General features: G+C 39.3%; 1 protein-coding gene across 1 annotated transcript in view; it reads left to right on the top strand.

The window, feature by feature from the left end:
• Nucleotides 1-21,245, top strand: part of cpne5b (copine Vb) — a 138,627-nt gene that overhangs the window by 76,417 nt on the left and 40,965 nt on the right. The window contains exon 8 of the mRNA XM_042496425.1: nt 10,261-10,324. Coding sequence (XP_042352359.1) covers nt 10,261-10,324 — 64 coding nt within the window. The remainder of the gene's footprint in view (nt 1-10,260; nt 10,325-21,245) is intronic.

Here is a 21,245-nt window from a genome sequence, read left to right as displayed (position 1 = left end):
ATCCGACTAATGCTAATTGTATGCTATTGAGCTTCTCAATGCCAGCAGAGCAAAGTTCCCTGCTCTTGATTAGTTAGATGATGTTCTGACTCTATTTGATGGGGTCATTGTCGTCCACGGCAATGCCATTACACGGTTGAGTGATCTTGCTCTTTTACCCGGCCATTGTTCTTCAGGCGTAAATGAGTACAAGAATTGAATCACTATCTGAAAGAATCACAAAAATTCAGCCGAAGGTGCAGATATTACCCAATGTTGTTAAGTGAACTGCTCGTCTCCTGCACAAGAACTCATCATTGTTAATGATGAGGTCCACGAGGACAATGTCATCTGCAAATGCTAATAATTTAACTGATGAATGGTAGGATGTAAAATCATTTTTGTGGCAGGAGTTGAGGTGGTAAACATTTTGCTGTGAGATAAGATCGAGTGGGAGGTATATGTCAGGTTCTAACTCGCTAAATTGCTTTCAAACTGTCAGACAATGCCAGTAGATTGAAGGATGAAGTACCCTCGGGCAACTTTCTACGGCACAGTTCTGACGTAAGGTATTGAGTGTGAATCTGAAGTTCATAAAATGTTACAGGAGCAAGGTACATTCTGGTGTCCAGAGATATAATCTAGGCCAGAGCTGTTTGTGTAACAGAATGAGTCTCCTTGTATACAAACTGCAGTCAAACAATAGAACTGAGACATATTCAAAGGCAGCACACAAAATATAGAGCCTCATTACGTCTGAGCTCAGTGGTGCTGGCCTGAAGTGAAGAGGGTGGCAGGTAACCTTTATTTTCCTCTAGATCAGAAAATAGTTCCTGAGATACTTAAAAAGAAAAACACTTTCAAGTGACTCAGGTGCTCCTTTCCTATCATTTTCATATTTATTCCCCAAAATGGAAACTACAGTGGCTTTACAAAACCACTCGACTCACAATCTTAGAATAAATCCGAATAGAAATACCAACAAAGAACAACGCTGAAAACTCTGATTAGTGGTATCTGATGTAATCCAACAAACGTGCAACAGATCACAAATATCCGGCAATGAATTTTAATTTAAAAACTGCCTCTCTAAACATTTTGCTTGGTACTCATATCCAAAACATCTGTCCAGATTTTAGACATTAAAAACTAAATAAAGTAACAATCATAGTGATTTGGATGTGTGAAGCCTTTTCTACTTTTTGGTGTCCTTGCTCACATGCACCCCAACTCCCTCCTTTCTTCCTTATTCTTGTTTTGCTTGCGTTTTTTTCTTATACTAGAATAACACCTGTTGGAAACATTTTTTTAGGAATATCATTTGCAGCTTTTGCAAAACGGAAACACCTTCAAGAGCGTCTTTGCTGCACTGTCCTTTAAAGGCTAAATTCTTTTCAAACTTTTCGCCCTTCTCTCTCAGTTCAAACCTCTCATTTTTCTTTGTTAATGAATTTCCCAGGCCCTCAGACGAGCTGTTGAACAGAGTGAATCAATGACGGGCTATTCTTTACTGTAGATGCATTTGGTAGAGTGCTCTTCTGGAAGGCCTCCAGCACAATGTCACTCTCAAGAAGTCTGATTATGTACAATGGCCCTTGGCCTGGACATAAGCTTTTATGCTCTGTGTTACTCAAATGCTTTTATGCTTCGATTTCAACCCTTGTTTGGCCAGGGAGAGTTCCAGTTATATTCATTCATGTATTAAAGTGACAATCTAACTGCAACTTTGATCCAGATTTTGTTGAATGTAAAGACTAAATGTTAAAGGTTCCATGTCAATCATGAATTATTCCCTTTAAAAATGTTATTGGACATCTGAACAAACTGAGATTAAACTTTGTACAAACATTCATGTTTCCCAGAGGATTAATCTTACTCTGATGATCCCCTGAGCTTTCCTGTATGCCACCATGGAATGCCATTTGAGGCTTTCAGTAAAAGGAGCGTTGACAACGTTTGGATGGACTGCCACAAAATTTGGTTCATTCATGTCTCACTCAGGATAAACTGTAATATGTTTGGTGTTCCTCTGACTTTTCACCTTACGCCATCATTAGTATAAACTTTTCCTTGAATGGGTTAGTCCACAAACTCATGCAATCACATATAGGTCATATGCAGTATTGTCATGGTAGCTGATGAGTTGTGTGTACTACTAGGTAGATGGAAGTGGGTATACTCTCCTATATATTACATTGTTTGCGCTGCACATCATTACTTCAGCCTAACAAACAACATATGTGTGCTGCTGGTAAAAATGACCTATGTGGTAGGGACATTCTCAAGCTTTTTTTGTCCTGTATTTCCCCCAACCATTATATTGCCCAACCCCCCAACAAAACCCTGCGCCCCTCCTGAAAACTCAATTCAGTTTTATTGCATTTTATATATAGCACCAAATCACAACAAAAGTCATCTAAGGTCACTTTTCATTTAGAGTAGCTCTGCATCATGTTTTTGTTTTTATTATTAGATATACTAGGTATACTTTTGTCATTTATCTAATTTATGTCTCTACTACATAGCACACACACACACACAGACAAAAACACACATGCACATACACTCACTGACAAAGACTGACAGTCTTACTAGCCAATGAGTAAATCATTAATGGCGAGACATCAACCCCAACTGTCTGAAAAGCACATATCTACATTTTTTAGATGCACACAAGATAAAAACTAGCATCAGTGGCGAGGGTGCAAACGTTAGCGCTGCTGCTAATCAAAGTACCAGCGAGTGTAAGCAGCTCTCTTGCTGCTGGTCCAAGTCCCAAACAGAATACTACCAACTTTCTTGCTTGAACTGCATCCCCTGACAAACAGCTCTGGACTCACCACAGGATGACAGGCTTTGATCCAACTTGGCTCTCAGAAAGGAAATACTCCTCCTGGCACTACGAATAAATAAATAAATAAATACATAAATAAGCTATCGACGAATACAGTCTATAGAAAACGAATAATTAACCAAATTTCTTTATTGGTTGGTAATATGAGCCGAAGAGAGGGCTCCTCATTCTAACAAGCAAAATACTTGTTACAACGAAATAAGTTTGTTTGTCACTATACCTAGTACATTCCCTATGTTGTTATTATGAGAAGTGTCAAACCTGAGCTTGACAGTAAAACATTTAAGGATAAATCCAGCAGAATTTCATGTGATAAATATTACAAATGGATAGTTACTTTGTGATGCTCACATAATGACATAAGAGAAATAAATGACATGGTTGAAAAATGGGATCTTAATGCTATAAACAGTAACACACAAGAGAACGCCTAAGAGTAGCTACCAAATAAGCTCAGTAGTTACCTTCCTTTCAATCCTCCCTCCTTCTCCTTCTCATGTCCCCCTTGGCAAAATTAATTTAGCCGTTCCTTATTCACAGCGGGTTTATTAGTTTGCTTTAGTCTTTGACTCCCTTAAGATTTCTTTAATTACAGATTCTCACCACTGTGAACTAAAAATGGTGTGTCTGTATGTATGTGGTGGTTTGTGAGTGTGTGCCAACATGTCAGGGGGTCTTTATGCTTTGAGGAATTTGGTGCAAGTGTAATTTCTAGGTTTACATGTTCCTATGGGCGTTAATATTATAATATCAGTGTTCAAGTCTGGTTGTGTGCGCGCGCGTGCGTGTGCGTATACTCGTCTGTCAATGTACAAGTCTCCTTTGTTTAATATCGGAGGTTCAAAAGCACTCGTGTGTACCCTGTGGGTCTTTGAAGCCTTGCATTAATGGATAGGTTATATTATGCATGCACCACTTCTTTTACTCTTCTAAGACAAAAAAAGAAAGAAAATCTTTCTTTTCAGGTGTCCTAAGTTATTGCAAAAAGAGCTTTCTAATTTGCCCAGGTGCAGTTCAAAGAATAAAACTTCCTGCCAGGCTGACACATTTATTAGATTACTGTTTCAGGTTTTCAGTAATATGAGGGAGCAGTATCTCATGTGGCACCCTCAGGAGGTCTATCCTCCGTTGCTGTGGCAAATTATAAATCAAGTCTGAGTCTCAGTCTCTTCTTTATGCCTTTGCAAATCAATAGCAAGGTGCAAATGAGATCTTATTTCATCATTTTCACCTTCTTCTTCCAATATTTTCTTAGACAACGACATGGTTGGGATTTTTGGCATGCACAGGCATAAAAGAAATCCAGCAGGAGACCGATTGCAGTTTAACACCAGCTGATTTGTTTTCCTTTCTGTGAGTCATCAGCAGAAATATGAATATTATATTTACAAAATACGGCTGTTTTAAACCTTTGATACAGAGAGGGAAAGATCCTGATGACTGCTCCTAGCACACACATCTATAGAACATACACCTGTAGCGATGTATTGTATACTGAGGTAAAATACACATACTGAGATATATACTTATTGTATAGAGTAAGGCTGCAATGATTAGTCAAAAATCACTCATTAAATATATTTGTCTTTGATTAGCCTGTCAATTTAAAGCAAAAAATAATAATATTACCTAATTACAGGCAATTTGCCACACTTTGTCTGATGTCAGCATTCGTCAGCTGGTGGCCTCTGGGCTGCATATGGCTCGCCAAAGCTTCCTATCTGACCTGCAGAAAACAGATAAATTCTTAAGATTTTTATTATTAGCTTATGATTAGCCCAAAGCCGGGTAAGATAAGGCTACTAGAAAATATCACAGGTTATTCGTTTTTAATAACTTACAGAAACATTTGGTGCAATAATCCACCTTCCAACTTCTCTTCCCCATTCTCTGTCACTCTTTCTCTCTCTCTCTCTCTCTCTGTCACACACACATACACACACACACACACACACACACACACACACACACACACACACACACACTGCAGTGCTCAGTCTGTGTCTCTGTCCTTTTTCTGTCCTCAGTCCTGACAATTGTATAACTATAATGCATAAAGGTAGCGGATTGCGATTGGTCAGGTCGTGTGGGGCTTGGGTGGTTGATTAATCCATATTTTTACTGGTTAAGTTTAAAAAGGTGAGGCTGAAACCAATTTCTGTCTTATAAATGGAATACAGCCCATGCCATATATTAATGCAAGGACAGGGACAAAGTCATAGCTCTTATTTTACATTTTGTTTCATTTTTCCCTACATGCTCTTATTTAACATTTCCTTTTATTTTTTGCACATGCTGTTATTTAATTGACAGCGCCCAAGTGTCTGTTTTGAAAAATTCTGGCCCTCAGACAAATAACTCTCGTCTTTTCTGATGGTAAATTGGTATGTCTGGGTTTTGAACTATTGGTTGAACAAAAAGACATAAAGTTTGGCTTTAGGCAAATTAAGATTTTCATATTTCACCATTTTCTTACCATTTTTACATATATTTACCCTTCAAGGGGAATATAATATATCATCAGTCAATAACAATACTTTGGTTGCAAGCCACCTGTCGCTTTACACTGTGTTGTTTATTGTATCTGTGAGTGCTTTGCTCTGCAGCTACTGAGAAGCCAGAGCATTCTCAGTACAGCATAGATTCACTTGTGTAAGCCAAACTTTTTTTGTCAGTTGATTTTAGCTTTTTAGTTGCCTTAAGATAACATGCTAGTTCTGGAATAAACCGAGAGGGAATTGATTTGGCAACAGGAGGTGAAGGAAGAAATGAGTGCAGGAGGGTGTAGATACAGAGTCATTTGTCTTTTGAAAGCTGTATTTTTGAGCCGCTGGGTGATGGGGTGCCCTGTGTCTATAGTATGTGGTACATGCAAGATTTTAGGTGAGGAAAAAACACTTGTGACCAGGATGGTTTCCCCACCTGAAGATCGATGAAAGTCTTTTACTGTATAGATCAGTGATATCCTTCTTCCGCTTAAAAACACACACACCTCTGCACAAAGAGCAAAAAGCACTTACACACAGCTGGAGAACACTTTCTCCAATCTTTTGACCTCAGCATGTTGAGCGCAAAAGCGCGAGTCCATCAAGTCAAGTCATCAATCACTTGTAAGAAACTGCAAAGAAATTTCAGCTGAAAACCTCACCATTACTTGTGTAGTGTAGGGAACATCTTAACTGTACTTAACATGCAACTTTTCCTCTGAATTGTCAAGAGCATACAGCATCCACCTGATATATTCAAATATTTTGGGTCTCCTTCAATAATAGCTTCTCATTTGCAAAACATTTTAGTACTACTGTGTTTGCCAAACACATCTGGGAGGAAATAAAAAAGCTGCCTTGAGTACATGCACTGACAACAACCTTCTGCAAAGACATTGTAGTTAAGGCGTTTCGGTGGATGACTGGGCACACTGCATCTTACGCAGAGTTAGATTAAAACTAACAAACACTTGGTTAATAAGGTTAGAGAAAAATAATGTTCTCATTTTTTTAAAGTTGATGCCTTAATGCTTCAAGTAAGCATTAAATTTTTTAATACTTGACAAGGACTCTGATCTTTTCCAAAAAGCACCTAAAACACACCAACAATTTCTTACATATACAGTCAGTAATAATAATGGACACTGCAGTTTGGGACAGCGCAATCAGTACCGCAGGCATTGCACTGGACTGACGTGGTGAAGATGGAGCTGAGCCAAAAGTCAAAGATCTCGATATATTAGTGCATCTATATCCCAACCCTCACCTGTGGTCATGAGCTTTGGGTAATGATCGAAAGAATGAGATCATGGTTACAAGTTGTCAGAATCAGTTTTCTATGTAGGGTGGCTGGGCTCAGCATTAGAGGTAGGATGAGGAGCTCAGACATTCGGATGGAGCTCGCAGTAAAACCACTGCTCCTTTATTTTGAAAGCCGCCAGTTGAGGTGGTTCTGAATGCCTCCTGGGTGCCTCCCATTTGAGGTTTTCTGGGATGTCCAACTGGTAGGAGGCCCTGCGGAAGACCCAGAAAACGCTGGAGGGATTACACATCTAATCTGGCTTGGGAACTTCCCCAGAATTCCCCATGAGGAGCTGGAAGGTGTCGCCTGGGAGAGGGATGTCTGGAGAGCTTTGTTGAGGCCTCAACCCCTGGATAAGCGGATGGATGGATGGTTGTCATGTTTTGCTGTATACTGTGCAATATTCAAAATGCATGTTGCAAAGTGCCACACATTTCAGCTGCATTTAGAATACCATATTGATGTTGAAAACTGTGATTCATGATTTCACATGGCTTTTGTAATATATGTAATATGTCTTCAGGCAAAGTTTACTCTTCTAGATTAATTTGTGCTCAATTTTTACAGTTTTCAGAGTTTTTACTTACTTTTACTAGTCATTTACTAGGCTAGGTTTAAACATCCATTTTAAACGTTAGGGAATTAGTCATTAATAACATCCCTATTTCTTTGGACTTTGAAAGGAAGGCCCATGCAGGCCACCCATGACCACAGTGCTGCTCTACATAGAGCACTTTCAAACTAATAAGGCACATTCCTCTTACTGTGGCACAAAGCTGATGAATGGGGCAATTAACACACTTGCAGAATGACCACATTAAACTTCACAGTCCTCTGGTGGGGCAGCTAATGGTCTTGGAGATCTGACACACTGATATCAGGCAGATAAATGAAAGGTGATACATCTGAGGGGAAACATGAGAAATGTTTTGTTAATGTTGTTTAATGGCTCCCATGGGCCTTAAGTGGCAGCATATTGTACTCATACTGATGAAAATGGTGGGATGGACTTTGCCTAGATACAATATAATTCAACTCAGGCTTTCAAAACAACACAATATATCCAGAATGCTATGCAGTACATACGCAAATAAGAAAATAGACTTCAGTGACAAAAGATCACAAGCTCATAATTCACATAGACACACACACATGCACACACACAAACAACCAACCAGGCAAACAAAATCAAGCTTGGTTAAAGCTATGGGGGACTGACACATTTAGACCCAAACCTAATGTAGCGACAGACAGGCCTGTGGCCAGATGATCTCATGACTGTGACAGCATGGTATGATGGTAGGAGTTCACTAATGTAAGCAGGGATGAGACTGTGCTCTGCAGAATCCAGTGAAGAGAGGAGGGAGTTTGAGTAGGATGGTCTCTTTCTTGATCATGTTAAAAGCCTTGGCGCAGCATTGTGAACAAGCTGGAGACTGAATTAACAGGTCTGAGTGATATAAAGTATAAAGAGTTGCACTAATGAAGGCTGGATGGAAATGAAAGTGTTGATGATTTTTTCTAAGTCAGACACACACATAAAGGATCCTGATTGAAGCTGGATTTGCCAAAAAAAAAAAAGTGATTATCCAACTTTCCCAGATTTTGCCTTCACAAACAGACGAGGTTTGGGGTAAACACACAGGTATTATCATCAAGTATTTTAAGGTAACGTAATTTCTTGGCAAAATAAATTCATTAAAGGTATACTTTGCAGAAACTGGCGGTGATGGTTTGTGGTGAAAGTCAACAGATTCACCCTGATTTTGTGACAGGCTTTAACCGTTGGGCATTTGACCTCATTATATTTGCATTTTGTCTGGCAATGTGTGAAATTTTTGTAGCTTCCTCTTGAAAGTATGCTGCTTATGATTAGGAAACTGGTTGCTACCTTTTTCTAAAACACTGACTCTAATTCAAGTAGATCTAGCTGTGGCTGCAGACAGTCAAACTATATGTTTTGTATATGTTTTGTTGCTAACTTGACAGTTAGCAGACCTAAGAGAATTGGAAAGATTTTTTTCCTGTTAACTCTTTATTGAATAACATGATGTGTTGATTATCCGGAAATAAAATGCTATGGGGCAGTAAACAACTCACTGCAGAGAAAACATAAGACCTTGGGAGAGAAATCTTAAGTTATTAATACAGCTGGTTAGTATGTTTGCAGACAGCTCACTAGCTACAGCTTACTTGTACGACTGGAACTTTGGTGTTATGGACTGGTTTTCTTTCATCCATATAAAAAGCATAATGAAAGCCATGCATGTGTATTATGGCTTTAACACAAGGTAAATTTGTGTGTCAGGTACAGGTTTTCATCACTGAGGCAGTGTTTTCTCTACTTCTTTTTTTTCAACTTACAACTTCTCAGATTCTGATAAATTAATTTCATTGGTATTACAATTCTGTTCGACCTGTCACCTTGACCTGACTAAAGCACTGAGGACATTCAGTACTCCTCAAGTGTGATAAGCAAGCTGAGAGTGAAGCTTTTGATTGCCTTTCTCATCCTCAAATCTTCCCATCTCTTTCTACTTTTGATTTTATCAAATGGTTTTATTGAAATTAATTTAAATACAGATATGAATAAGCACATAACCTCAACCTGAATTAGATGATAATGCTGCAAACGGGATGTCAGGGTTACTGGCATTTTGCCCGTCTCGTAACCGTCCTAAATATAAAACACAAATACAAAAAGATAAACCCACATAATAGTAGGAAAAAGATAAGTGTTTGCCAAAAGGTACTTTAGGATGTACATTACTGCCTTTCAAGCCTTATTGGACATTCCAGAAAATGTGTGATCACCAAAAACATTAAATCGAGTAAAAATTTATAACAGTGGCTTCATTAGATTAAGAAACTGAGAGGAAAGGTGATTAGATGGCTCTCGCCATGCAAGACACTGAGCTATATGAGCTGAGATGTATCATTTGAAAATCTAAAGTAATAAACTAGAATATTTCACTAATACTTTCAAAACTCAACACTCCAGCTATTCACACATGAATATGAATTGACAATTTAACATATTTGGCATCTTGGAGGATGGGTAAACTGTCCTCGAAAGGCTCATTGCCCAATTCATCATAAAACAAACATCTGTGGTACTGGACCTTTGCCCCATTATCAAAAACTGCCGACCTGTTACAATAAAACTAGAGATCAATCTACCCAAGCAGGGTAGTTAGCATTGTAGGATGCTTACCAATCAGCTACCATAAAAAATAAAATAAAATAAAATAAAATAAAACTCTATAAGGACTTCTAGGCCATGCTCACAAAAAATAAAATAAAACAAGACAAAATAAAATAAAACTCTATAAGGACTTTTTGGCCATGCCAACAAAAATATGTATCCTGTTGAGTAATATTTGAAAAATGTATTATAATAAGAAAAAAAAAAGAAAAAAAACACTTGAGTGAGACTTCCTCTAAATGTCAAGAAATGCCAAGGATAAGCTACATCAAACTGACTTTTAGTTGTTAAGTATAGTCAGAGGGACTAATTCACAGTTGGTAAACACTAGAGTGGCCTTTAATGATCACTTAAGAGCCAAGAGTGGACAAACAGAAGATGTTTTCCTTTCATTTCTTTTAAGCTCTTATTGTTTTCTCTCTTTACTCCACAGAGGGATCCAGGGGAAGAAATGTGGCACTATCATCCTGTCCGCAGAGGAGCTGAGCAATTGTCGAGTGAGTAAAGCATAATAATCTCCCCAGCCAAACACACATTAGCAGGCAAACATCTGTCAACGAAGCCTGGTTAAACAGACTTTGCACAAAGTGGATTGAGCAGGATAGAGGCTTAAAAGGGCAAATAAGCCACAGACAAAGGAAACTTCCTGTTAACTTTGTCAAACTCACACTGACAGTTTCTTTTTATGTTGTGCTCATAACCACATAGATTTTGTGTTAATGCTTGTAATTTTACAAAAATACAAATATTGGGCTTTTGTTGCTTAGCACTTGCTATGTCTTATGTAAACTGAAAGGTCAACATGACAAAAAGGCCAAATCTCTGAGGTATATTGCAGTCTGTGCTCTCGACAGCGCCATGTTCAAAAACCTGAATACCAGCTAAACTGCTCTTTACAGCGGGGACATCTTGTTCTCAATCCAAAGTCATCAAATACCACCAGTTTGTCTGTGATTTTGGTGTAAGATATCAACACAAGATGCAGTGGTATGATATGCAGATGGGCAGCGTCAGTTGATAACATGTCTGGACAGAATCTGTGGCGGCCATATGATACACTGCAGGACGGCACTGGACTGAATTGCTACCGGGAATGACATAATATAAAGAGCTGGAAGGTCCCTACAGGGGAAGACGGGAGTGGTTGTGGATGGGTCGAACAAATACCAGACTTCTAAACCTAACCACCTGTGCCTTTGTAGTGTAATTCTATGCATGTGCTTTTATTGTAGTCCCGGCGTTGGTTGCCATGTGCGTTTTTTTACTTAAACGTAACAACGTGCTTTTGTTGCCTATCCTAACCTCATGCTTTTGTTGGCATTCCGGTGTTGGTTGCAGCATCCCATAATATCAGCAGCAGATGCAGGACACCTACAACGTAATATATAGACGCAAAAGTCCACTGACAAAGCAACGGTATGTGACAATATGTGATGAAAACATGTTGGCAGAGAATATAATCGCAGTAGTAAAAAGTTTTGGAAGTGAGTTGAATTAAAAATGGCCATTAGTGAATAAATACCCAATTATCAATTCAGCTAAGGAGAAACAGCATTAGCTTTGCACCATTCCCTGACATCTCATTTCCTCTTTTGGACCTCCATGGACTCTATAGCCAGACGTAGTGGGCTCTTCTCCTCATGTGATCGTTCTGTGGCAATTGCCCCGGGAGCCATCGCTATCCATGCTTGCTAAAAATGGCTGATGTGATTGTGATGGTCAATCTGTCTCTATTCCTTGGTGTTGCATACTAAAGTATGTTGCCAAGCCTCTGCACAACAGTTTACCCCCAGCCCCTCCCCACATCACATTGAAAAAATATATTCTGGCTTAGGGGAGGCAGGCGGAAATCAAGGAAGCCCAAAGCTTTTAAAAGAAAAAAAAAGTTATTACAATGTGAGGTATCAGATAAAAAGTATTTGGTATCTGAGCTGAAACTCAGGTATCACAATGGCATGTATCTATTTACATACCTATCCATCTATCTACCTACCCACAGTACCCATTACACCCATCACACCCAGACACTCACACACCTCTCAGAATATAACAGACAGGGCAGCTGTTCTCACTCTGCCAAGGGTCCCCTCGTCTGATGAAATGCCCCAGGAACATGATTTGGTGGTTGCTGCCTGTCCCCTCAACCAACACTGGTATAAAGCTTTGGATGTTCCACTGGACTACCAGCATGCACATTACAGGAGGATACTGAAAAGCAAGGGAGTGCAACAGAGCAAAGAGCACTAAAAGAGAGTGAGAAAGAAAGAAGAGGAGTGGAGGAGAGAAGAAAAAAATGGACAATGAAAATGAAAGAGCAAACTAGCAGTTATCAAATGGAAAGAAACACAAATTTGTGTGTGTGTGTGTGTGTGTGTGTGTGTGTGTGTGTGTGTGTGTGTGTGCATGCACGCGTGTGTAGAGAGAGAGAGAGGGAGAGAAATAGTCAGTTAGAAACAGATACAAAGACAGTGAAGTGAATCAATAGAAAATTACTTCATGTACCAGCTCTCAGCTGTAAGAACAGGCTTGCTGATGATAGTGTGAGACCGAGCGGTGGTTAATTAAAACGCAGCACTGCCTGACCTTGTCCCCTGTAGACCATGACACACACACAGAGGCGAGCATTTGCATTCACACAGGTGTACACACAAACATGCACACTTGCTTCCTTTTTCATCAACTTGTTCACATCGTGCTGAAATACTTAAATAGATACAAACACAACTCTGTTAACATGGAAAGCCTGGTTGAAGCTGCATAGCTGATACATAGCATTTAGAAGTTCAAGAAACAGACATTTTCCCCACAAGTTGGTGGGGACTAAAGAAGAGCTAAAAAGAGAGTGAACTTATATTTGCTGTTTGATGCCAAGTTATGCTAATATGCTCCATTACTGCTGGATGTGTAAATAAGAAACCATTTGTATAGCACTTTTCTAGTTGTTCGACCACTCAAAGCACTTTCACACCACAAGTCACATTCACCCATTGACACACACAGTCATACACTGGTGGCCAAAGATACAGTTCAAAGTACCACCTGCTACTCAGTTTTTGAAACACACACTTACACCAAAAGAACAGCTATCAGGAACAATTTAGGGTTCAGTATCTTGCCCAAGAATACTTCAACATGTTGACTGAAGGAGCTGGGGATCAAACTACCAACTACGAACATTTCGATTAATGGACAACACACTCTACTTTTTGAGCCACAGCCAGGGTGTCAAAGCAATGTTTTGTTTACGGCTCATTTCTACTGCCCTAAAGAGGCCTCAACTCTAGCAGCTTAAAGTGAGACTGAGCATTTATATCCAGACCTAAATGCGCCATATGTAATTCTGGAGAAAGATAGTTTATTGTTTGGTCTCATTCCCAGGCCATCAAATACTGGCGCTTTGGGTTCATGGTTCGGTCTGACAACCAGCCCAAAATCAAAGCTATTCGATGAGCTAGGAATGAGACTCAACAATGCCTTTCAATCTTCAGAATTAAATAATGTCCCTTTTTTTGGAAACACTTAAATCATGACTAAAATTCGACGTATGGGTTATGCAAAAAGATTGGCTATATCCAAAAAGGTGACTTGCCAGTGTGTCTCACTGGGTTTAACAGGTTAACATGCATTTAGCATTCATGAACGAACATTATTCATGAGTTTCCATTCGTGATGTAGTCTCAAAAGAAGTGTGCTTGCATACCCTGCAGTGGGAAAATATAAGACATTTGTACACGCTCATTATTATACCTTCACTCAAAACTAGTGTTGGATAAATGTGGTGGATGCATTTTGCAGACACTTTGCCCAATTTTTCACCTTCTTTGTGATGTAGAAAGTGAAGCGTGCAGTTAGTGTTTCTCGAGTGTCTAGGAAATAACTGATATTTGAAAGGAGACTTGGCATCTAACAACTCTAGTTGTTGGTTGTAAACATACTTTGGGGTATATTTAAAACTCATGTATAGCAGTATTTAATATTTTTAAAACCTCTGATGACAAAAAGATGAACACTACTTTTATTTAGCCATAGGGGTCTTCAGCTTTTGTTGATATAAGCTGGCTGGTTTAGTCTTCAGACATAAAACTACAAAGTGCAATTAAGTCTTAAAACAGAGATATGTACATTTCTAGGATACCTTTTCAAAATTTGTCTCACTACAGGAGTTCAACCTCATTAAAATGATAAGCGCAGGAAGAAAATCTCAAGCTAATAAACTGAGGCCATAGCAAAACTGATAGCATCAAATAATTAGATTTGCTAGAACAGAGGGTCACTGTGCCTTATTTTATCACCTGCCAACTTTGTTTCTCACAATTTCCACTGGCAAAGGAAACTTAGAGTAGAAAACATCAGTAGCCAAAGGTGAATAATAACATATTTTGCTGTCACCGTATGGTAATAGAAATACCAAGTGACTGGGCTCAAAATACAGTCTTCTGAATACATGCACTGGTGCATGTTACTTTTAAGATTACATTCACAGACTTTTTTTTCCTGCACATTTTTTTTTTTTTACTGTACAATTTGGTGTGGTCCAACCTCGACTTGGCAGCTCTGCCAACGTATCCGCATACACAGTTCATATGATATCTTACAAAAAAGCAAATACAACAGTTGATATGATATCTAGTGAGCACCCCAGGAATGTCTTTGTCACATTTTGTATTTCATGTAAAGTCACTGCTTGAGGAAAAGTTAGGCATATGAGGTTTAGGTAAAGTTATGTAAGTTAGGTGTAGGAAAAGACCCACAGTAACGACGTAGCTTAAAATAACTCTCTGTAATGCTACAGGTTACAAATAAATGCAGGGCAGAAGAAAACATTTTTGATCATTTCAAATTAACTGATATCCAAAACATCTATGTCAACAACAGCTTTAATAAATCGGGACCATATGGATAAAATGCCACGAGAGCTTAAGGAGCAGAACTGGTAATTAGAAAAAGATTGTTTTCTCCATCTGATCAAGTTTATGAAGCGTGCAGTGAAGTAATCAATTTAAGCATATTGAAACATTTCTCCAACTCCATGTGCTAGTTATTAAAAGTTTTGGCAGCTATCTAAACACTTCAACAATCAAAATATTAGTTTGCATTAGTTTGATTAACTCCCTCTTGCAAACACCACTGACACACTCAAAGCGACCAGTTTGTGGGTGAGGCTACAGCGCCATGCAAAAACAACATTCTGGGGGGCTTTATTATTAAGCAGCCTTAAAAATAGAGGCTGACAACAGCAAACCCTGATCCTGCAGGATTCTGACAAATACACTTATCTAGTGGAAACATAAAAATGTAATGCTGTTGCTCATAGCAGAAGACACAAACTTATAGATTAGCCTCATGATAATAGCTACACAATTTTATAAATGAAAACTCATGACTATATTGACCGCATGGCTCCTGCCTACATGATCCGAGTCCAGTTGCAGCTCTACAAAGCAATCCAGGGCTGGTCCATAAGAGATATTTTTACCCCCTGAACATACAGTATTTGCAACGGGGTATATGAGCAGAGTGGGAGCAGAGCAGTGCAATTTTGTTTGGAGCGTTTTCTGTGTTCCCTCCTGCTTCAAGATAAAGCTCAATCACACGAAGAGGATTTTCCATTTTGCTTTATTTGCAAAAATGTAACCGCCGGACTGTTTCTGTCCGTATCTTCAGGCCACCAACAGCCAGTGGAGATGTTCTTCATCTAACAGTATAAAAAATGCGGTGACTATCTGGAAAGAAACTCCATTTTTGCCCTTCTCTCTTGCAGCCCCTCTACTATTTTCATCCTTTGATTGCAAATTTGATCAAATATTCTTCTTTGCTTCACACGACACATCCACGTCCACTCACGTCTAGGGATGACCTTAAACATCGGATCAAGAGCCAATCCAGGCATTTTTTGACTGATAGGATCAGGTACATTTAGCTCATAGAGCATCCTTTGTTTTATGTTAGCTGTCACCCATGATTTTACTTTCATGCAGAGCAAGATGGAGCGCAGCCTTTGTCTCCTCTGCTCCACTATCCTCTCTCTCTCTCCTCTCTGCTAAACTGAAGAGCAGCGGCTGAGCCCCGCCCACCACGAAACACTTCACGCCATAAACGAAAATGCAGTATGAGACTGTTAATTTATGTTATTTACTGAAGTTCTGAGTTTCATTTCAGCTCAGTATAGGAGAGTCATATTTTGGTTTCAGCTACAACGCATGGTGTTTTTCCAACCTGCTCTAAGAGAGCAAAGGAGACTGTTGCACAGCTTAGTACAGCCACACTTGCCACTTTAAAGTGAAGCAAAGCCCCCCGAGCAAAAAGCCAACATGACTTATTTAATAATGAAGTGTAATCCATCCCAACAGATGTGCATGCAACAAAAATAAGGACTCCTAACGGGACAAAGACGGGACAGAGACATTCCCTCGAGTATCTCCTCGAGACAGACTGAAGAAGGTGTCTTTAAATGACTCTAAAGACACCTTCTTAAAGTGGGCACTGTGCAGCTATATTATCTAACAAAAGTATGCAATTGGGACTTGGTATCAGCAGATAATCAATATTAAATCCCAGATCGGGATCGCAGGCAAAACAACATGATAAGGAAATCCCTAGTTGCCTCCCTTCTTTCGCCTCCATGTACTGTCTTCTTCTTTAATGCCTCTAAATTTCACGTCCCATTGTAAAATAAATCTGAAAGGTAGCATTCAGCGCATTTGCCACAGAGTTCTCTTTTAGGGTGAGCAGAGAAACAAGAGGGATGAAGAAAATATCAACTGTAAAAAATAGAAAACCTGGAGCAGCTGGGAGTTGTGCGATTAGAAGATGCGGGTGGAGAGTGGGAAGCAGAAATAGCTGACGCTCTATTCCACACATGTACGTTGTTTGTCAATCCTTATTAAATGCTACAAGATGACATAAATCACAGATTTCGTATCCTGTGGCTTTAAATCAAGCAAGAAAAAGGAGAAGCTCATCCAGGCAAGGAATTACCTATTTGTGGAACCACACATATAAAAGAATACATAATCACTAAGGACCATGTACTGTACGTTAGCTATCGTAATTTAGAGTGTGTACTCGTGTGTATGCTGAGCACGCAGGGAAACATCATACAAACACGAGAGTTATTTGCCATCGTTATCATGTCAGGTCAGCCTCTCCCTTTTCTCCCCCCAGCTTCACCACATCAGCATTTAATTGAGTCACTATCCCATCTTCCTTTTTGCCTTGCCGTATATCGTTTTTTTCCACATTTAACCCCAAGAGACACAAAAAACTGCCTCACACTAATTCATGCCGATCTAATTCCAATTGTAAATGCACTGGTTTGGCACTCACACCACACTTTAACTATCTGCTCCCTATTTCTTCTGTCTTAATTAGTGCATCTATAACTCTTTCTGCAGCAACACACACACACACACTCTCCCGGCTGTCACAAACACTCCTTCATTACTCCCCGGAGGGTGTGAATGTGTCTCTACCTCGCCTGGCCCCCCTGTTTAAATATTGATACTCTGATTCTCTCCATATTAGCAAATGGCTGTTGATCACAGACCTTTGCAGCAGGAGTGTGTGTTCGTGCAACAGAACCTTAATGAGGCAGGAGCAGATGAATATTTAATATCCTCAACACATTCCATCACCATAAATGCTTTTATGTGCCTATTAGCCCCGCAGAGATTTCCTGGTGTGTCCTCCCTCTCGCTGACTCAGAGCGGCAACGTTGCCAAATTCTGCTGCTTTGAATACCAAAACCTGAATTTACTTTGTGAGTAACTTGATCAGCGAGTTCATTTCATTCCAACAGAGCAAACCCTGTGAACCCGTGTGTTTACAGTAAATAATTCTGCTTTTTTAAGCAGACATAAAACTGAGAGAATGACAGTCTTGGTGGTTTTGGTGCTTTAATCCATTATGGCTCAGTTTGGAGTAAGAAGCAGCACTAATTGAGCTTTCCTAATGTTGTCACTTATCAAAATGATACATTGTTATGAGGGCATGATGTGGATTCACTGTCGTGTTTAATTGTTAAACACAGATGGAAATGGCAATTAATTTAGCTATGGGTGTTGTTGAAGAAACTGCAGTTTAATTTATTTTCATTATTGTATGTTTTTTATTCTCCTTAATAGTTTAGCTGATCCTAAAAACCTTTTTTCCAGTAAGACTTATGTTGCATTCACATGGAGTCAGGCAGACGGTAGTCAGCAAACAAGATATCATTTAATTGGACGAGAGCAGGACAGTAAAATAAGGTGAGACCGTCAGAAAATATTGGCAATGGTGACTATAAATGGCAGTGCCATTCTAAGTTAAAACATTTCCTCTGCGATGGAACTTACAAACAGATATTATGTGGCTCTGGACATTACTAGAATAACAGCATAAAATAATAAACACAAAATTATTTTATTCCATTCTTTGCGATGCTGATGCTGCATAGTTGACAAACTATCGTCATACATGGTTTGTGTCACCATCCTGCTATTCTGTTGAACTGTTATGTTTTTCCTGTGTTGTGTAGAAGGTGTCTGTCTGCCAGCTACTGTATGCCTGATTTTATGTAAATGCAGCGTGCTGCTCCCTCCCTAGAGTTTCCAAGTAGTATTATTGTAGGTGCCGCAACCACAAAGACAACTTGTTTGCTTTCTGTTTTGCTCAGAGCAACTCCAACAACCGGACGCACTGCATTTTGTTTTTCCACAGTTACTTCAGTTGTTCCACCATCCGCCATTTCCACCACTGGAGATAGTAACTGCAAAGAACTTACAGTGAAACTGTGGATAATTTAAGATAGCTACCAGGGGGAAAAGCACTATCCTTTGTCTGTCAAGTTTGCGAAATGATTGACAAACTTTCTTTGTGCCTTTTCCTGAGAGATCATACCCAGTGGCAGACAAAATTGCATAGTTAAAGCGAAGCTTATGGGGAACCAATCTCAATGCCAATGGTGCCATTTTTCAAACCAATTACATTGAATTTACTCCATAGTGATAAGTTAAAGCAAACAAAAAAAATCTATTTCCACTATAAGATGATTTGATCCATGTGGGTAGAAAAGCAATAAAGTTAAATTCCATCAAGAACATTTCACTAAATGAATGCTGGAAAAACAGAAACCATGAAGAAACCAAAATGCTCCCTCAAGGCCACACAACTGATGCACAAACTTACAGAAAATGTTGCCACTGAGCACCGTTGCAGGATTAATTGATAATCTGATCTCATTGTCTGGCTTTGTTTTCTGATCTTAAAGATCATCAAAAAGCAAATGAATTCATTATGCCTGTGTGCATGTGAGTGCTAAATATGTTTTTGCACATATTTAATGCAGGGCTGAAACTAACAATTATTTGTTATTGCTATTGCCGGTAATTTCCTCAATTAATCCATAGGTTGTTACTTCTGCCAAATCTCAGAAAATGGTGATCAGTATATCCCAAAGTCCAAGATAACACCCTCAAATGTCCTGTCTTGACCACAACACAAAGTTATTCGGTTTACTGTCATAGAGGATTTAGGAACATTACATCAAATTTAAGCAGCTGGATTCAGAGAATTGTCTCTTTTTTTCTTTAAATAAATGGCTGAAACCGAAATCAGGTGCTGATTAATAGTTGACAAATAAATGATTCATTATTGCAACTTTAAGCGTATGCATATTCAGGTATGCACATAGTGCGCATGCAGGGCCCTGTGGGTTAATTAGACAGGAAAACTGACACATTTTTCATGTTTATAAGAAAAAAGGTGCTGTGATCTAACTTTACACCTTAGTATCTTGTACTAAGTCTTTGAGGAGACAGATAGTTCTGCAAAAAAATGGAGCTGGGCTGTTCCTTCAGTCACTTTTATTAGGTACAGGGACAAAACTTCTTCAGAATATGCATCTTCACTTTTTTTTTTTTTAAATCTTTGCTTGCTGCATTCCAGAGCATTAGATTGTAAACATGAACACTGCTTTCATGTGTTGAGAGGCGACAATGTCACAGTGAGTACTTGTTGAAGTTGGGTACTTGTTGAAAATTGAAAGCACACATACACGCACATCCTGTATCCGGAGATGGAAGACAGAGTGACATAAATGAAATCTATTGCTACAGCAAATATTTCTACTGCCATATATTCAGATGACATAAGCATTCAAATGATTGTTTGTCAATCATGACTGCCAGCATTCCTCAGGAGGATTAAAAGAGAGTTTTTAAGAGAATGAAACAGAGTGAGAATTCTGTGTAGGAGGGATGTGTCAAATGGCAGACGTGGTGTGTGTGTGTGTGTGTGTGTGTGTGTGTGTGTGTGTGTGTGTGTGTGTGTGTGTGTGTGTGTGTCCTCAGGGTGAGAGCAGGAATACAGATAAAGTTCTGCTTGCTGCCGGAGTGGAGTGGATGTGATCATGAGTGTGTCAGAGGGAAGTAAGTGCTGCACTGTGCCTGGCTGTGTGTGATAAAGACACAGAGAGGACACTGTGGCAAGACGCATACAGGAATTAAAATGGGGATCGGCATATGTGCCGTTACCGGCGCATATGCTGATCCCCATTTTAATTCCGGCTCTCACTCTCTCACAGTCACATTTGCAACCTCGCACACATTCTTTTGCTGATTTGCCTCTCGGCACACAGCCAGAAAACAAGGTGCAAGCTCCAACATTAAAAAGCTATTAAGCTATCATTAGTGGCACCATGACTGCCCAGTGTAAGGCCTCGAGCCCTGACAGCAGCAGCAATCTACTGTTATAGTATCTGAACATACTGTAATGAACCCACTGTGTTTCAGAGATTAGCCACAGCCCATATGCCAGAGATAAGTCAGAGCCTCCTTCCCTGCACCGCCACCTCACACAGAGCACCAAGAGCAGGGAGGGGTGAGTGTAAACAAGTAGTACAAACCTCAACAGCAGCCAAGTGATTTATATTTGGGGTTTGTAAAAGCGCTACATTTTATGATAAACTACTGGTGGAGAAAACGCACAATCAGGCTTATTTGTGTTTGTGTGTGTGCATGTGTGCGTGTGAAAGAGAGAGTGAGTAAAAGTTGGTTTGCAGTGAGAATTTATCTCCAAGCATCTGCTGCTGGTCTTTGATTTATTTAAGGTAAATAAAATGCTTTTATGGTTTTTGTTAAGTAGCCTTAGGTCACCCTCAGACACAGTAAATTCTTCATACAAATACACTGCTGTGCGTAAAGAATTTTGTTAATTGACTGATTGTTTCAACGCTTGCGATAATGGTGCAATGCAAATCTAGTCATTAATCATGAAAATATTCATCTTCTGTTTATCACCCTTTCATTTTGGAATCCAGGTGGTATTATAAAACAAAGTCATTTAATATGGTCATTCAAAGGACAATTTCTGAATAGCAGAATTCTGTTCTTGAAGAAAAACGTGCAGTAATAAGGAGCTGCTCTCGTCAAATTGTCTATT

This window comes from Plectropomus leopardus, chromosome 2, assembly GCF_008729295.1.
Source record: "Plectropomus leopardus isolate mb chromosome 2, YSFRI_Pleo_2.0, whole genome shotgun sequence".
Taxonomy (NCBI): domain Eukaryota; kingdom Metazoa; phylum Chordata; class Actinopteri; order Perciformes; family Serranidae; genus Plectropomus; species Plectropomus leopardus.
Note: the sequence above shows the minus strand (reverse complement) of the source record. Positions and strands in the feature narration are given on the sequence as shown.